Source organism: Cnephaeus nilssonii (assembly GCF_951640355.1).
Source record: "Cnephaeus nilssonii genome assembly, chromosome: 7".
In the NCBI taxonomy this organism is placed as follows: domain Eukaryota; kingdom Metazoa; phylum Chordata; class Mammalia; order Chiroptera; family Vespertilionidae; genus Cnephaeus; species Cnephaeus nilssonii.
This window is the reverse complement of record NC_137078.1, coordinates 40,349,743-40,366,437: the sequence shown is the minus strand read 5'-3', so window position 1 is coordinate 40,366,437 and position 16,695 is coordinate 40,349,743. Positions and strand designations below refer to the sequence as shown.

Genomic DNA, 16,695 nt, shown 5'->3' with positions numbered 1-16,695 from the left:
GAGTGCAGTGGTGGTGGAGGGAGCCTCTCCTGCCTCTGAGGCAGCCCTATGGATGTCCAACTGCCGGCTTAGGCCCGCTCCCCTAAGCCAGCAGTCAGACATTCCCCAAGGGCTCCTGGACTGCGAGAGGGTGCAGGCCGGGCTGAGGGAAACCCCCCCCCCACGAGTGCATGAAATTCGTGTACCAGGCCTCTAGTAAGATTATAATGAAGCTGAAAAATTCCTATCTCCTAATGATGTCATAGCCATCATAACATTCTAGCACAATGCATTACTCACATTTGTGGTGACGCTGGTGTAAACACACTTACTGTGCGCCATTCGTATAAAAGTATAACACATACAATTATGTGCAATACATTATACTTGATAATGATAACAGATGACTATGTTACTGGTTTAAGTATTTACTATACTAAACATTTAACCATTATTTTAAAGTAAACTCTACTTAAAAAAAATAGGTTTGCTATAAAACAGTATACATGTTACACCAGCAGCTGCATAGATCTTGTTTACTGAATCTCTTGATTGCATTATTTCCTCTTCTGCTTGATTTAATCTCATGTTGTTTAATAAATTTAGTGTAGTCTAAGTGCACAGTGTTTATAAAGTGCCCAGTAGTTTACAGTAATGTCCTAAACCTTCACAGACACTCAGAACTCACTCACTGCCTCACCAGAGCAACTTCCAGTCCTGCAAGCTCCATCCATGGTAAGTGCCCTATACAGGGGTGCTCCATTTTTTATACTGTATTTTTACTGTACCTTTTCTGTGTTAGGTATGTTTAGATACACAAATACTAACCTCTGTGTTACACCGGCCTAGAGTTTTCAGAGAGTAACACGCTGTACAGGTTTGGAGCCTAGGAGTGCTAGGCTATCCTACCTAGGTTTGAAATCACCTAACAGGCATTTCTCAGAATGTATCCCTGTCATTAAGCAGCACATGATTGTATTTATAAACTACTAAAAAGAATTCATGCAAGTATTCTAAAAGTGAGCAAACTGTTGCAAACAAGACATGTAAAAACAGATTGATACCATATCCTAACAAAAAATACCTGGTTCAAATAATGAACACTCTTTTTAAAGAGCTTGTACTTTTTCACTGGCTTAAAACTAATGGTAAGAACCAGTTACCTTGTCTCCAGGATACCCTGGCTCTCCGGGCTCCCCTGCCACACCTTGTTCCCCCTGGAGAGCACATTTTACAGAGACAATTAAGCTTTGCAAACATGGCAATATTATAAGGAAGCAAATATTAATTACAAAAAGTAATTTCTCAATGTTCCTAGTTCTGAGAAAAATTATATAATTGATAGTACAGATTAGAGCCCATATATTAAAATAAAATATTTTATAAGTTGTGTCGGCTCAAAAGAAAAAAAGGTATGTGATAAGAAATTATTTCTATGATAATGTAAATATTTAAATCACCTTATCACCTTTGATTCCAGGAACGCCCTTATTCCCTGAAAGACCCTAAAAAATGAAAGTGTATTTTGTGACATCATAGAGACATTAAAGGTAAATATCCATTAGGCAAATAGAACCATACCTTTGGGCCAGGAATTCCAGAAGGTCCAATTGGCCCCACTAGGCCAACACTGCCCTGAAAAGCAATAACAAAGAAAGGTATCATTAAATATCTACTTAGATTAGAAAGAGAATATGGTAAAATCAATTAATTGATTAACCGAGAACAGTTTATCTCACTAAGCACATGTGCACTCTTCTTCAACAACCTCTTGCTCTCTCCATATTTAAAAGTTATATCCATCTTCCAAACTTTAGTCAAGTCCATCCTATTTCCTGAAGCCTTCTCAGAGTGGTCTAATTCACAAGGATCCTTCTCTTCCTTGAGTTCCTATAATACTTAATGTCCATGACATTCAGCTTGAAATATTTTTTCCAACTAGATAACATCTTTATTCCTCTGGGCTTAGCTCATTCATTTATCATTTAACATTTGTGAGCATAATATGAATAAGATATAGTAATCAATGTCAAGGTTCTTAGTTTAATGTTCCAATGCAAGATTCCTTAAAAACGTTAACGACCACTATCATCTCTTGCAAGCAAGAGAGTTAGAAAAACTTCTTCAACATGGTATCTTAGAAGACAAAGGACAATAGCAACAATAAGGGTATTGGAAAACAAGAGTTGAAAAAATGATGGACATCTGTTGACAGTTTGGGGATCAGATATAATTTTTGTGTCACTGTGCCTTCATTTTCGCCACCTCTCTGTGCCTGCTACCATATCATCATCCATCCTGAAAGATGAAGTTGGTTTAACCTCTCTTTTATGATTTCAAAATGTTAACAAACTTTTAAAGGTATATTTGTGTGACAATCCTGAAAATGTTTCCCCTTTTATTTATAATCCAAATTTCTTAGGATAGCATCCTGGACCCTTACCATTCTTTCTACACCTTCTCCCTCTCTACTCCCCCATCCCGGCCTCTCATTTGTCCCTGTTTGGTTTCCTCCTGTTTTGTTCTTTTCTCTCTGCCTTTTTCTATCTTTTAATTTTTTTCCCTTGACTCCTTATCCTTACTGCCCCATTGTCTTTGCTTTTTCTTCATTCTTTCTGTTTGCCTCTCACGGTGTTTTTCTCTTTTTGTTTCTTATTATGGTTCTTAGCTCTGCTTCTCCCATGAGTGCCTGTGGCCATTGCCCGTGAACCTGCGTTTCACGAGGCTTCTACCAGCCCTTTCGGGGTCCTCTCCTTCCATTTGTCCCTGCTTCCCCTTTACTTCCCCCTCCTCCAAATCCCACATTCTAGCCACAATGGCCTTTCCCATTCTCTGAAATGCTCTCTCTTATCACATGTTCCAAGCCTTTGAAGATATGGTTACTCCTACTGGAATGCCCTTCTTTTATACTACTGAGTATATTGCACTGCACTTTTCTTTTGTCTTCCTAGTCTGTGCACTCTGGGAGAAAAGAAGTGTGTTTTACTCACTTTTTTTTTTATCTCCAAGATCCAACATAATAGTTTTGAAATAAAGCATAGACTGAAAACTAGAGGAAGTAATCAACTTTAAAAATAAAATAAAAAACAGTGATTTCTAGAACTGTATCTCCCAAAATAATAGAGCATTTCTAGTAGTCTACATTTACGTAATACAAATTTCAGCATAGAAAATATGACATCTTTACTTTTGGGTGAGTCCTAAAATCTATAAAATATAACTAAGATAAATTATTTCCAACATGCTTAATCCTGAAATGTATGGAAATGTGAGAGGTAAAGAGTAATACCTTCCAATTTAATAAACAGATATGCAATATTAATATACCATTGACAAATTCTGTCAATAGGAAAAAGTATTCTTATAACTACAGAGGCTAGTTTATTCAAAGTTCACAGATTTAAAACTTATGATAGCATTAAAAATTCAATAAACATCTCTGTTTAGACTTGTGTAAGTATGGAAAGAAATATCTTATAAACAAATAATTCTTTGTTGTCCTATTGTTTTTTCTACAGACAATATAATATTCTTTTTTTATAAAGAATCCAGATTATTATTATTTTTAAATATATTTTTATTAACTTTTTACAGAGAGGAAGGGAGAGGGATAGAGAGTTAGAAACATCGATGAGGGAGAAACATCGATCAGCTGCCTCCTACACACCCTGCACTGGGGATGTGCCCGCAACCAAGGTACATGCCCTTGACTGGAATCGAACCTGGGACCTTTCAGTCCGAAGGCCGACGCTCCATCCACTGAGCCAAACCGGTTTTGGCGATATTCTTAACTTTTATTTCAATAAATTTATTCCTTTGAATAGTCTGGCATCTTCATATAAATGTAACATTGTATGCATAATATCCTATTTAACTTTTTAATGACCCTAAAAAATCACAAAATAATAGTAAGTTTTGGAAGATATCAAAAACATAAACATTATAATGGACTTAGTAAAATAGAAAATTAAAAAGTAAAGTGGTATGAGTATAGAAATTTCTAAGAAACATAAAATATTCTGTGGCATGTCACAAGTTCTGTGGAAAATCCTACTCCTAAAAAACTATAGTCTTCTGAATGATATCCATGATAAGTTAAGAGCAGTTTTCAGTTCCACAAAGATAAACTAAGGTCCTGCAGCACTCCCTCCCTACCACCCTTCTCTTCCATGAGAAGATGAAGTAGACAGACTACTTAATTCCATGCATGGGAGCTTAGCTAAGGGTGTCTGGGGTACAGCAACAGAAGTAGAAGAGTCTCCACACAGTGATAAATAAATAGGAAAACTTTTAGTCAAACTAAGTAAAAAAAATAGAGAGACCCACAGATAGGTTCTTTATATGCAAACAGCAGCCACTGGCCAATTAGAGTTCATATGAGTGAGCATATTGCAGGGAAGACTGCAAGTTCCACACTGGGCTTTTCCACCATACCCACCAACACTCACAGGAGATAATAACTGTCATTAACTAAGAAAGCAAATGACAATAACAACCAGCTACATGGAAAAAATAATTTAGAAAAATCAATATCATCGCTTGTCAGAAACTATACTTGCTGGGAGGGAACACCTGAGAGATAAAGCAGAGGCTGCTGTTCTGGGCAAGCAGATAAACTATTTACTATGAATACAAAAGTTCTGCATTTTTCCTTTCAAAATGTCACTTCCCTCCATTCTGCTCACATCCCTCCATACTTCCTAGGCTACAATCCTGTTACTCCACTTTTCACTCCCAAACATTCCATTCCTCCCCTCTCTGTGCATTTGAACAGCGTTCTTCTTTCCAAGAGCCCTTTTCTACTCGGCCCAACTCAGGCACAATTTTATATGGTTCTGAGCAAAAAAAAACAACAAAAAAAAAACACGTTAAGACACAGCTTAAATAGTTGCCTCCTTTGTGAAGCCAACTCTGAATCTCTGAGATAACAGAGACTGCTCCTTTCTCAGTGGCTTTATTTCAGTCCATAATAGCAGTAATCACATTGTATAATATTGCTCATTTTCATTTCTATGCCATTAGATTGTAATTGTTGCCAAAAGCAGGAATATTAATTTGTTCATATTTTAGGCCTAGCATCTATTCAGCATTTGATACGTAGTAGGTGCTCATATTGTTTTTATTTTAAAATGTAATAAACATAAAAATGATGGAGTAATACCTCTCTATCTAGTTTATAAATATGTATGAGAAAGTACTTTGCAAAGTGCACAACACCATCTATAGCAATGTAGAAGAGATGAGAATTATAAAGGTGACTAAAGGCCCCATGCACAAAATTCATGCAAGGAGCTTGGCCCTCACAGCCCCGCCTGCCTCGGCTGACCCTCACAGTCCTGGCTTCATCCGGAAGGTCGTCTGGATGGTTGTTCTGCTGTTCAGTCTAATTAGCATATTAGCTCTCTATTATATAGGATTGTTAGTGTCATTAGCAATTTTAATTTCTGTAGAAGCTCTCCAATTTACCAAAGGTGAGTGGAGAAAGAGAAAGAACAGAAAATTCAGTTATATTACTGAGCACTATTATGTGTCAAGCACTGTGCTCCATCCATCCTGGACCTGAAAAATGAATGAGCTAACCATTAGGAAGAAAAGTAGAGGTAGAGGGTTTCAGGTAGACAAACCAGTGTAAAGGCCATCTAGTGGGCAGGCTGCATGACAATTGGGAATGAACAGCTCTGTTAGTGCACAGACTGTTCTCAAGATGCAGACAAGACACAAAGTCTAGATATCTTCGGCCACGCTAAGAATTTTGGTCTTAATCTTAAGAGTAATAACGGCAGCTTTTGAGCTAACCAACATAATGTTAACAGGTTAAATGAAGGCATGACCAGTATTTGGAGTCCAACTCCCTTCCCCTGCTCCTTTTCTCTCCTATTGATAAGGCCACTGACTACCACCTACAGGTTTAACCTGATTCTAAGTTCTGAGAAAAGAAAAAAAAAAGGTCCTTTGGGCTCCACCTTTACATAGAGCTTCTCATGAAGCCTAATAAAATAGTGTGTGACGTGTATACATTTTAAGGTAATACAAGTTTTGAGAAGTTGGTGCAGCACCAGGGGTAAATTTTGGACTCTAGATGTAGATCACATGGCTTCAAATCTGGGCTCAACACTTATAAGCTAAGTGGTCTTAGGTTGTTCTAAGAATTAAATGATATAACACATTTTTCATGGGATTACACATAGAAAATACTAAATAAAGGTGAGCTGTTATTGCTATTTTTATTATTCATACTATATTAGTATCATAGAAGAGAACAGTTTAAATGTCTTAGACTTTCTCAGGTTCTTTGACTCTCAGTTCTATACTCTCACCATTCAAAATGGCAAGTTCAAACTTGTTATGTTGATTGTTACCATAGTTCCAATATATGAACTCCTGATATTCCTTTGGCCAAGTTGTTACCTTCTGCCTTGGAGTAGTGAAGGTGGGGAAAAAAAACACCCATTAAATTGGAGTCATAAGACCAGTGTTCAAGTTCAAACTAAAAATATTATAGATATAATTTATGGCATAGAACCCCGGAGTCTTAATTATCTACTTCATGTGTTAGAGTAAGTTCTAAATTGATTTTTAAGGAAAATCTTATCTCTGCCCATGGTCATGGCCTATGTTTATATGGATATAAATAGTTTACTTTTAAGATTCTATTTTCATTAGGCTCCTTATTTTCATAAAGTATGTCAGTTTTGCTTTTAGCTCAATTGAATGTTAAAGCATATAGTTCTAAATATATATATATATCTATATATATACACATATATATAGATATATATGTAATATCTGCAATTCATAACACTGTCATTAACTATTAGCTTGGCTGGGAGAAATATACTTATGAATATATTTATAAATAGTTGTCTATTTATTCTAATGAATAATCTAAAATTATCAGAAAGCTACATATCTGGACTACATTGCTTTGGTCTCCGCAGAACAGCTTATACTAAACTGTGCTTTGCATACATCAGATACCCCCATGAAACTCAGAGTTGAAGTCACTGTATAAAATCTGATTAAGTGGACAAACAATATACCATTTACACTGAGTGGCCAGATTATTATGATCTCTGAACGCATAATAATCAGGCCACTTAGTGTATATCCTATATAATAAAAGGCTAATATGCAAATTGTCCCCTCGACCATGAGTTCGACCAGCAGGCAGGCGGGCCAACCGCCCATGTCCCCTCCCCCTGGCCAGGCTGGCTGAACCCCACCCATGCATGAATTCATGCACCGGGCCTCTAATATATGTATATATACATACACACACACACACACACACACACATACACACACACACACACACACACACACACACACGCTGAGTGGCCAGATTTTTATGCGTTCAGAGATCATAATAATCTGGCCATTCAGTGTATACTTTTAGTATAATAAATACATTTGATATTAAAATGTTTAATGGCATTGGTGAAGTCCAGCTCCTACCTTTTGTTCAGGATAGTTTTCCTAAGCATTTATTCAATTTTATTCCATAAGTAAAGTCTACAATTACCATGTCTTTTTGCTCAGAACTATATGCATCTATCCAGACTAGATGATCAGAAAGACTATCTCAAAGGAAAGAAATGGTTGTTCTATGTCTTATGCTTTTAAAGAGACAGGTTCTAGATTAAGTAACATTTAATGACAGACATAAATACATATGTACACATATATCTGTAGAAATTTATTTCAGCTTATCATAAAGTATAATTAATATTTTATTCATACTATTGGTCTAATTTACATTAGAAAATTACATGTGAACAACGTGGATAACAAACATAAATACACAAGAAAATATTTTATGAGAAGGATGATATTTGATACTCACTCTAAGCCCAGGAAATCCAGGAGGACCAATGCTACCTACAAGTCCCTAAGTAAAAGAAATGTGCATAACTGGTTAAATAAGATTCCAAAATACTAAGCATATTTTCTAAAGATGAAGACAAAAATTTATTGGAAAAAAATTATATCAATTTTTAACGTCTGCAGCTAACTTTGAAAACTTCCCTACTCTTATGCATCCTCCTAAGAAATACAAATCTCTGGTGGCAGTTTATTTTATTCAAAAGTGCTCTGGCTCCATGCCTTTGGCTGCTAGGACTACCATCAGCCTAGGATATAGATTTCTCTTTGTCTCCCATATACTAATAAAGGAAATAAATCCCATTATTAATCAGCATTATAGATATAACTAACCTATATATTGGTCAGTATATAGTGTTAGAAGAACCTTTTCAGATGATTTAAAATACTATCAACTCGGGGTTGGGGGGTGCAATGAGGGGATAAGGACACATATGTAATATCTTAATCAATAAGGAAAAAATATAAATTAAATTAACTGAAAAAAGAAAAAAACACTAAAAACACTATCAACTCTTTTGAAGTACATTATTTAAATTTTCTAGATATGAGTTTTCTCATTATACAATAGGAATATTTGTTCTCATTGTTGTAAAGATCACAATTAAAATTGTCATATATACAAAAGATTTTGAAATTTTTCATAAAGCATTATACAAATGTAAGAAATTACCAACGTTGTTAAATTATTCAAATGAGATTTTAAATTCTCAACAGTAAGGCTTCAAGTTGATTTGTAATGGGTCTTTGTGATGGTCTTTTGAATTCACATTTCTGTCTTTATGATAATTTTTGATCCACTCCATGGCAGTGGTACATTATTTATATGGTACAAGGTTCAAGAAGAGTCCTTCATTCTTTTGCATTCCATTTTTTTTTTTACCTACAAATTGATGTTGAACTTTATTTGTTTTTTTGGTTTTTGGTTTTTTAATTATTTTTTAAATTTATCTTTATTGTTGAAGGGTGGCCTGGAAGGACTCAATGGGGGAAATGGGACATCTGTATTACTTTCAGATTGTTTTTAAACAACAGCATAGTATAAACTATAGAGAATTATAAACTAATAAACTGAAAACATCCAGTTTATTCTTGCATTTTAAAGATATTTAAAGACTCAACTGGCCCTCAAGAAGCATTATATTTTAAACAAAGAACATATTTCAAAAAGAAAAGTTTTAAATATTGTAGGAGTCCAACACTAAGAAATTTTATGTACATTTTACTGACAAAATATTAAATAAGATTTATACTAGTGTACTTGCACACTAGTTATGCAAATACAGTCGTGTGCCTCATAATGGCGTTCCAGTAACAACGAACCACACATACCATCAGTGGTACACTACATAGTCTCAGTGTGTAGTAGACTGTACCGTTTAGGTTTGTATAAGTGGCATCTAAGATGTTCACACAATGATTAAATCACCTAACGATGCATATATCAAAACACATCCCTGTCATTAAGTGGTAGATGATTAAACATAAGTGATATTCAAGAAAAAAGTAAATAATGCTTACTTTATTAGCTTGAAATGGGAAGCTCCCCAGAATCATGGACAAGAGAAAGATAGTAAACACTCTACTTAAGACACCATTATAACAAATAAAACTTTGACTAAAGTCACTAAATAAGCTAATATAGCTATACTTTATAAAAAGAAATAAAAAAGAAACTATTTTCAAATACTTCATTTTAAGCATAAATGTTAGTAATTTATCTATGTCTAAATATAGAAACTATGCCTAATTTAGGCTTTAAGGATTTTATGGTTGATTCTAATTTCACCTTAAACTTTTATGGAAAAAAAATGTGTGCATGGCATAAATTGGGAGATAGTTATTGGATGCTTTTTGAGGGCAAAAGTGAAGGTATTTCTACCTAGTGTCAAAAAAGTAGTAATCCATCATCATTCTTTGATAACACATTTTAGAATGGCGATTCCCTAATCTGGGTTTCAGAAAAGACTTCTCTATAAAACACTCAAAAGGTTAATCAGTGACACACGTGAGTATAAAAGAGCAACCCCGGAAAGCACCGATTTCACCTGCAGCTTGTTTATCGCTTCATGTGCTGGCAAGGCTCCTTCCTCCCACGCGTACGCAAGTCAACATTGTGACCATGTATTTCAAATACCTTACTTGAGCAATGACATTCAACGTGGTCAAAATAATTTCCATGGTCGTCTCTCAAGATACAGTTGATTCATTAAAAGTTTTCCCTTATTTCCCCATGTTGTAAAATTACAAATTGGAATGTGCACAGCGGTATCGACACTGTCTGACCAACAGGGCTTATTCCTGAAGGTGGTGCTGAGGCGGGAAAGCACAGCTGCTGTGCAGTCTGCGTGCTGTTGGGTTGCAAAGCCAGGCCCTCACAGTGTACTCACAGGACTCCCATCAGGACCAGCGGCGCCTCTCTCTCCGAAGTCACCCGGAAAACCCTGGCCCAGGGAAAGAGAAAGAAATGCTGTTAAACCCCAAATAGATAAAGAATTCAATTTAGCTTTCTGATCAGGAATTCACTTACAGATATTTAGTTTCTAATCCTTATGGAAGTGCAACAAAAAGGTGTATTTGCTTTGCATAACACTTCATTGATTTGGTTAAGTACAATATTCCCATATTCTATAAAAATTATTTTACACGCCCCATGACCTATACAGAAAGCTAAGTTGGAGAAAACAGAAATGTGTTCATTATTATATAAAGAATCATTGAATGAGAGGAAACATAACCAAGATTTCTAGCTGAAAAATCCACGGTGTCTGCTATTTCGTGCAGTTTCTATACCCACACCATGGAGAACAAAATGGCTATTACTGAGCATGTGCTGAGCACACTTGCCATGTGTTAAGGGCCTTATTCACATTATTGGATATAGATGACTTCGTTTCATCTTCACAGCAGGTTGAATCAATGAGTACTAATATTTTCACTTGGCAGTTGAGGAAATCAAAGCACAGAGAGGTGAAGTCACCTGCAGCCTCTAGACTGAGAACTGGGTGGAGTCAGTCTGACTGCAGAGCCTGCTCTCTTTCTGCTCTGCCACACTGACTCCTTTAACTCTCAACATAAGATGCGATGCAACAAGTAAAAAGCCAATGAAGTGCAGTTTCACTGGGGAGAGGCATCATGCACATCAATACAGCAGAGACAAAATGTGGTGCCCCTGACAATTAAGCTTCGCAGATGCCTACTGAGAATCTACATTGTGAAACTATAAAGACTAAAACTCTACTCATTACAAATTCTACTATAACATAACTCAGTTACTCTTATTTTATATACTACAGTTTTTCTCTAAGGATTTACCACTGGATTGAAAAGGCTACTTTACAAAATGATTTATAAGACTTATTATAAGCACTTTAATAATTTTTATTTTTAAAAATATATAAGACTAACAAAAAATAAACTAAATTTTAGATTCTTATAATCTCTTTAGGCAACCCAGTATTAATTATTATATGTTTAACAGACTAACAAAAGTCACTGGCTCACTAGTACAAAAGATGGATTAACCCAGCTGGCGTGGCTCAGTGGTTGAGCATCAACCTATGAATCAGGAGGTCACGGTTCGATTCCAGGTTAGGACATATGCCAGGGTTGTGGGCTTATTCTCCAGTGTGGGGCGAGCAGGAGGCAGCCAATCAATGATTCTCTCTCATCATTGATGTTTCTATCTCTCTCTCCCTCTCCCTTCCTCTCTGAAATCAATAAAAAAATCAATCAATCAATAAAAAGATGGTTTAACAATGGAAAGTGTATGCTATTTCTAAGACATAGTTAACTAGAAGCAGTTTCTCTTATTCTGTAACCAGAGGATAATGCAAAAACCATCTGTGTAGTCAAACATATTGTAGCCATACTCTCTTCAAAGACAGTTGAAGTTCAGGCAGGCATTTTGTTTTCATTGTCCTTGGAAATCAAATTCTGTTGTCAACAAGCTCACAAATCTGCAACACATCATTCTATTCAGTATGAGCTAACATGGGTATTTGAAAGTATTTATGATGCACAGGTAATGGAAAAAGTAGAGGGAAAATACTGCAATAAAATCTGAAAGAGATGATTGACTTTTTAGATAGATCATAAGTAGGTTTTCCAGAAACCTCAGTGAAATAATAAAGAAGGAGGGACATATTGCATAATTTCATTAATGTGAAATGTCCAGAATAGGCAAATCCATAGAGATAGAAAGCAGATTACTGGTTGTCTAGGGGTGGTGGTGTGGGGGAGAATTGCGAACTGAGTGCTAATAGATCAGTGCAGGGCTTTTTTCTGAGGTGATGGAAATGTTCTAAAATTAACGTGATGGCTGCACAACTCTCTGAATCTACTAATAACCACTGAATTGTACACTTTAAAGGAGTGAATTTTATGATATGTGGATTCTATCTCAGGAAACATCTTCTTAAGAAATGAAGAGCCCTGACCAGTTTCGCTCAGTGGATAGAGCATCAGCCTGCAAACTGAAGGGTCCCAGGTTCGATTCCGGTCAAGGGCATGTACCTTGGTTGCAGGCACATCCCCACTACGGGGTGTGCAGGAGGCAGCTGATAGATGTTTCTCTCTCATCGATGTTTCTAACTCTCTAACCCTCTCCCTTCTTCTCTGTAAAAAAAAATCAATTAAAAATATATTTAAAATAAAAAGAAATGAAGAAACAATTAATCTAAAAAAGTAGTCAGATTGCTAAAAACATCTTTGGGGACTCACTCAGGACTGCCTAGAGGATGTATCACTATCTGGGACTGATTAGTCCCCATCCTCATCTAGAGAGAAGAGCTGTTCTCCAGTTCATCTTTGCATAAAACTCTGATTTCTCCCTCACCCCACCCCCACCCACAGGAGAGGGAGAAGGGAGAGGGGAGATAACTGTGATTAGTTCTTCACTTACCATAAAATCTTTACTTTCTAGAACCAGCATAAAAACAATTATATATTAATTTCAACTTCTTGTTCTTCTGGTAGTTCAACAATCTATATATATATAAAAGCCTAAGCAACTGAACGACTGAACGACCAAACAATGGGAGGAGCTGCCCCCTGGTGGTCAGTGTGCTCCCACAGCCAACCTCCCGTGGCCAGCCAACCTGCCGCAGCCTCTTCCCCTCCCTGGCCAGTCGCCCCCACCCCCGTTGGCCCCGATCGCCCTCCAGGCTGAGGGACCCCACCTGTGCATGAATTTGTGCACTGGGCCTTTTTATAATAAATACATAGTTCAACTTGACTTTGCCCCTGAAACAATTTAGTTGAACTGGATAATATCTACTTTTCAAAGTTTTATGTGTTATTTCTCCTCTCACTTTATTACCCATTAAGCATTTCATTTCATTTTTAATTTCCTATTCTAGATAGAGATCATTTGTTTTATTATTTTTATCTTCCTTACATGTTGACCTTAAAGATTGGTTGTGAAATATGGAACAATAATGACAAAAACACTTTGTCTTTGAACTTAGAACACAAAGAACAATTATTTCTACAATTGTATCATCAATTTTTAAAATACTTTCTACTAAATCTAGACATATTTTCTTGCTTTATGAAACATAGTACAATCAGAAAGGATATATGCACCCCTATGTTCATAGCAGCACAATTCACCATAGCTAAGATTTGGAAACAGCCTAAGTGCCCATCAGCAGATGAGTGGATTAAAAAACTGTGGTACATCTACACAATGGAATACTACGCTGCGGTAAAAAAGAAGGAGCTCTTACCATTTGCAACAATATGGATGGAGATGGAGAACATTATGCTTAGTGAAATAAGCCAGGCAGAGAAAGATAAATATCACATGATCTCACTCATTTGTGGAATATAATGAACAACATAAACTGATGGGGGGAAAAATAGATCCAGAAACAGAGAAACATCAATCAGAACGTCAAACCGCAGGGAAGAAATTGTGAGGTAACCAGAAACCCAAGAATGCCTGAGAACGCCTTTCTAGCCACGCTAGCAATCATCAGATGTAAGGTAATTTTACCGGGGACAAGAGGGTAAGTATTTTGATCTTATGCTCCTGACCCTTCATGGGTAAGACCCATTACGTGGGCTGATCCTCTGACTAATGTAGTTACCAATAATACCAAACACCCTGGACATCTAGGAGGTCCATGGGTGGGGCAAGAAAGTATAAATACATAGGGATCTCCACCCAGCTTCCCTTTTGTATGATACGTAATCAAACAATGCCCCTTTGTGTGTAAAATTAAAGAGAGGTTTCTGGCTTGTGTGGACACCAAAGAAAGGGTGTCACTACTATCACTACGTGCCCCCAGTAGAGGTGCAGAAAATGTAACTAAGACCTTGTCTATATAAAAAGAAATGGACAGCCAGTCTGAAAGGGAATTCCCATGGACTAGAACAAAGAATATCCTTACATGATATTATCCTACACTGTCATTAAAAATTATTCCCAGATTTGGATCACCCCCAGTACTTATAAAAGTTCATCGCACCCTTGGGGATAAAAAATAAATAAAATAAAAAAAGTCATCTGTTTGGTGCTTGGAGACAAACTTAACACATCTCTTGATACTTTAGAATTACTACAGCATAATATACAATTATCCCAAGCAAACATACAAACTAATTCTTTGAATGTATGGCAGCAATTTAAAAAGGACATGTAAGGATTTAACCCTTTTCATTGGGTAGAGGGCCTCCTGGGAGGGCACCTGAGCATTCTATATGGGTCCCTCTTACCCTTTAGGCCAAGAGAGACCCTCTTCTCACAATTCAATTGCTCACAGCTGTTGCATGAGCTCTCTGTTCATGTCGAGGTTGAAGTCTCGTGATGACTGGTGCCATGGATCTGTCTCTCACCCAGTAGGGCGAACTGAGCCCTCCCTGGAGAAGAAACCCGGGTTCCAAAAGATATGTGATCAGTGCTGGGGCCCCGCCAGCAGGCGAGGGGATCCCAAGGCAGGTGCTGGGCATGGAGGCCACGGGGGCATAGGCTACCAAGGAGACAAAACTGAACCTCACGTCACCCTGCTTGGCCCCGGAGGATGGCTGGTTAGCCAGAGACGGGTAAGATTCCTCAAGGAAGGAACAACCTAAGACAGGCACAGTCGCAGAGGGGCCATCAGGAGAGAATTTGGGGATCAACAGAGGTGGGGCACAGACCCTCACCCCCCCAACATTGCAGGGGCCTGAATCCTAGCCCCTTCTGAGGGAGGTCTCCTGCCCCCATGGCTGCTTTGTGCTTCCCATGCCCAGCTCAGATCAGGACCCAGGTGACCGACAGAGACTTGGCCAACAGCAGCTGCCCTCTCACTCCAACAAGAATTGTTTGAGTTGCCTTGTACCCATGGTGTGGGGAAGGGGGTTTACGATATCTAAATCCAGCCTACCACCAGGAATGCTCAGGACCTACTCAAGAAGGCAAATAATCCCTTCCACCAATATTTACAGGGTAAAACAAGATTATTGTTAGAGTAATAAATTTGACAGTAAAATAGTAGTCAAGTTTTCAGGCAAATTTAAATTGGCTAGTTGAAACAAGTGAATATTCTAGAAAAATTAATTGTACCAGACAAAAAGGTGTTCCTAAAGAGTCAACTAAAATTTTTATTGGTACTTCATCTCATGATAAAAGTGTGCACCATATAATGAACCTAAAACAGTAATATTATAGTGCAAAAAATTAAAATTTAAAAGCCATCAAGAATACATTATAAATTTTTCAAAAGCCTCCTAACATTTAAATCAAAAAAAGGAGGGGATAGTAGAGGAATATCATGTAAGGAAAAATATCCTGTAAGTAAATTACATCTAGAAAATTAATACTTTAGAAAATTAATTGTAAGGCTAAAAGCAAGACACCCATGAAAAACACACAAGGTGACAAAACAAGCCAGAGGAAAATCATTTGGGCAAAAATTGAAAAAGGATCCCCAGTCAAATTTATATAAAATATTCCTTTATTAACCTTTGGTCGAGAATATGTTTGTATATTTTCAGAAAACAACTCCGAGACCATGTGGATTCCAGCAAGAAAGGAATCGACAGGACTACTCCAGCCATGAAGACAGAAGAGAAGCAGTCCAGAGACGGAAGACGCTGATGTGGCCTTCCCATACTAGCAGTTAACAGCTGTGCATCACTGCAGATTGCCCAGGACCAAACCGGACAGAGTCGGACCTGCATTACCACCATTTGTCCACCATCTAGAACTGAAATGTCAGTGCTGACATGTACACATAAGGAACTGTTGGACATTGAAATTGGGTCTCAAAAGAACTGTTAGCCCAGAAAGAAACTCACTACACACTGATTCATTTGCCTGTCACCATAACCATTATTGCTTGTCTCATTTTCGGTTCTTATAAGTGTATTTCTAATAGCACATGATCTCACTCATCTAGGGGAAATAATGAACAACATAGACTGATGAACAAGAACAGACCCAGAAACAAGGAGGCATGGATCAGACTGTCGGGCCTCAGGGGGAGGGTAGGGAAGGATGGGGGTAAAGGGGGAGATCAACCAAAGGACTTGCGTGCAGGCATATGAGCCTAACCAGCGGTTAAGGACAACAGGGAGGTGGGGGCATGTGTGGGGAGGGGTGTGGGATGGGAATGGGGGGACGAGGACAAATATGTGATACCTTAATCAATAAAGAAATTAAAAAAAAAAGAAACATAGTACAGTTAATGTCACAAAAATCATATTTGGGTACATATTGAACATATAGCCAACATTTTATACTATTGAAAATGTTACTGCTTATTCACTGTTTATTCAGTTGTTATTTCAATTCTGGTAACTACATGCATGATATTTTGTTTTCTAATGCAGGGGAGGTTCTATATTCCT

The 16,695-nt window shown here is 37.3% G+C and overlaps 1 protein-coding gene across 2 annotated transcripts in view; it reads right to left on the bottom strand.

The window, feature by feature from the left end:
- The window catches only part of COL24A1 (collagen type XXIV alpha 1 chain), a 323,524-nt gene that overhangs the window by 212,770 nt on the left and 94,059 nt on the right, over positions 1-16,695 (bottom strand). For both annotated transcript variants that reach the window (XM_079777790.1, XM_079777791.1), the window contains exons 13-17: positions 10,251-10,304; positions 7,823-7,867; positions 1,561-1,614; positions 1,440-1,484; positions 1,143-1,196 (exon numbers count right to left, since the gene is read on the bottom strand). In XM_079777790.1, coding sequence (XP_079633916.1) covers positions 1,143-1,196; positions 1,440-1,484; positions 1,561-1,614; positions 7,823-7,867; positions 10,251-10,304 — 252 coding nt within the window. The remainder of the gene's footprint in view (positions 1-1,142; positions 1,197-1,439; positions 1,485-1,560; positions 1,615-7,822; positions 7,868-10,250; positions 10,305-16,695) is intronic.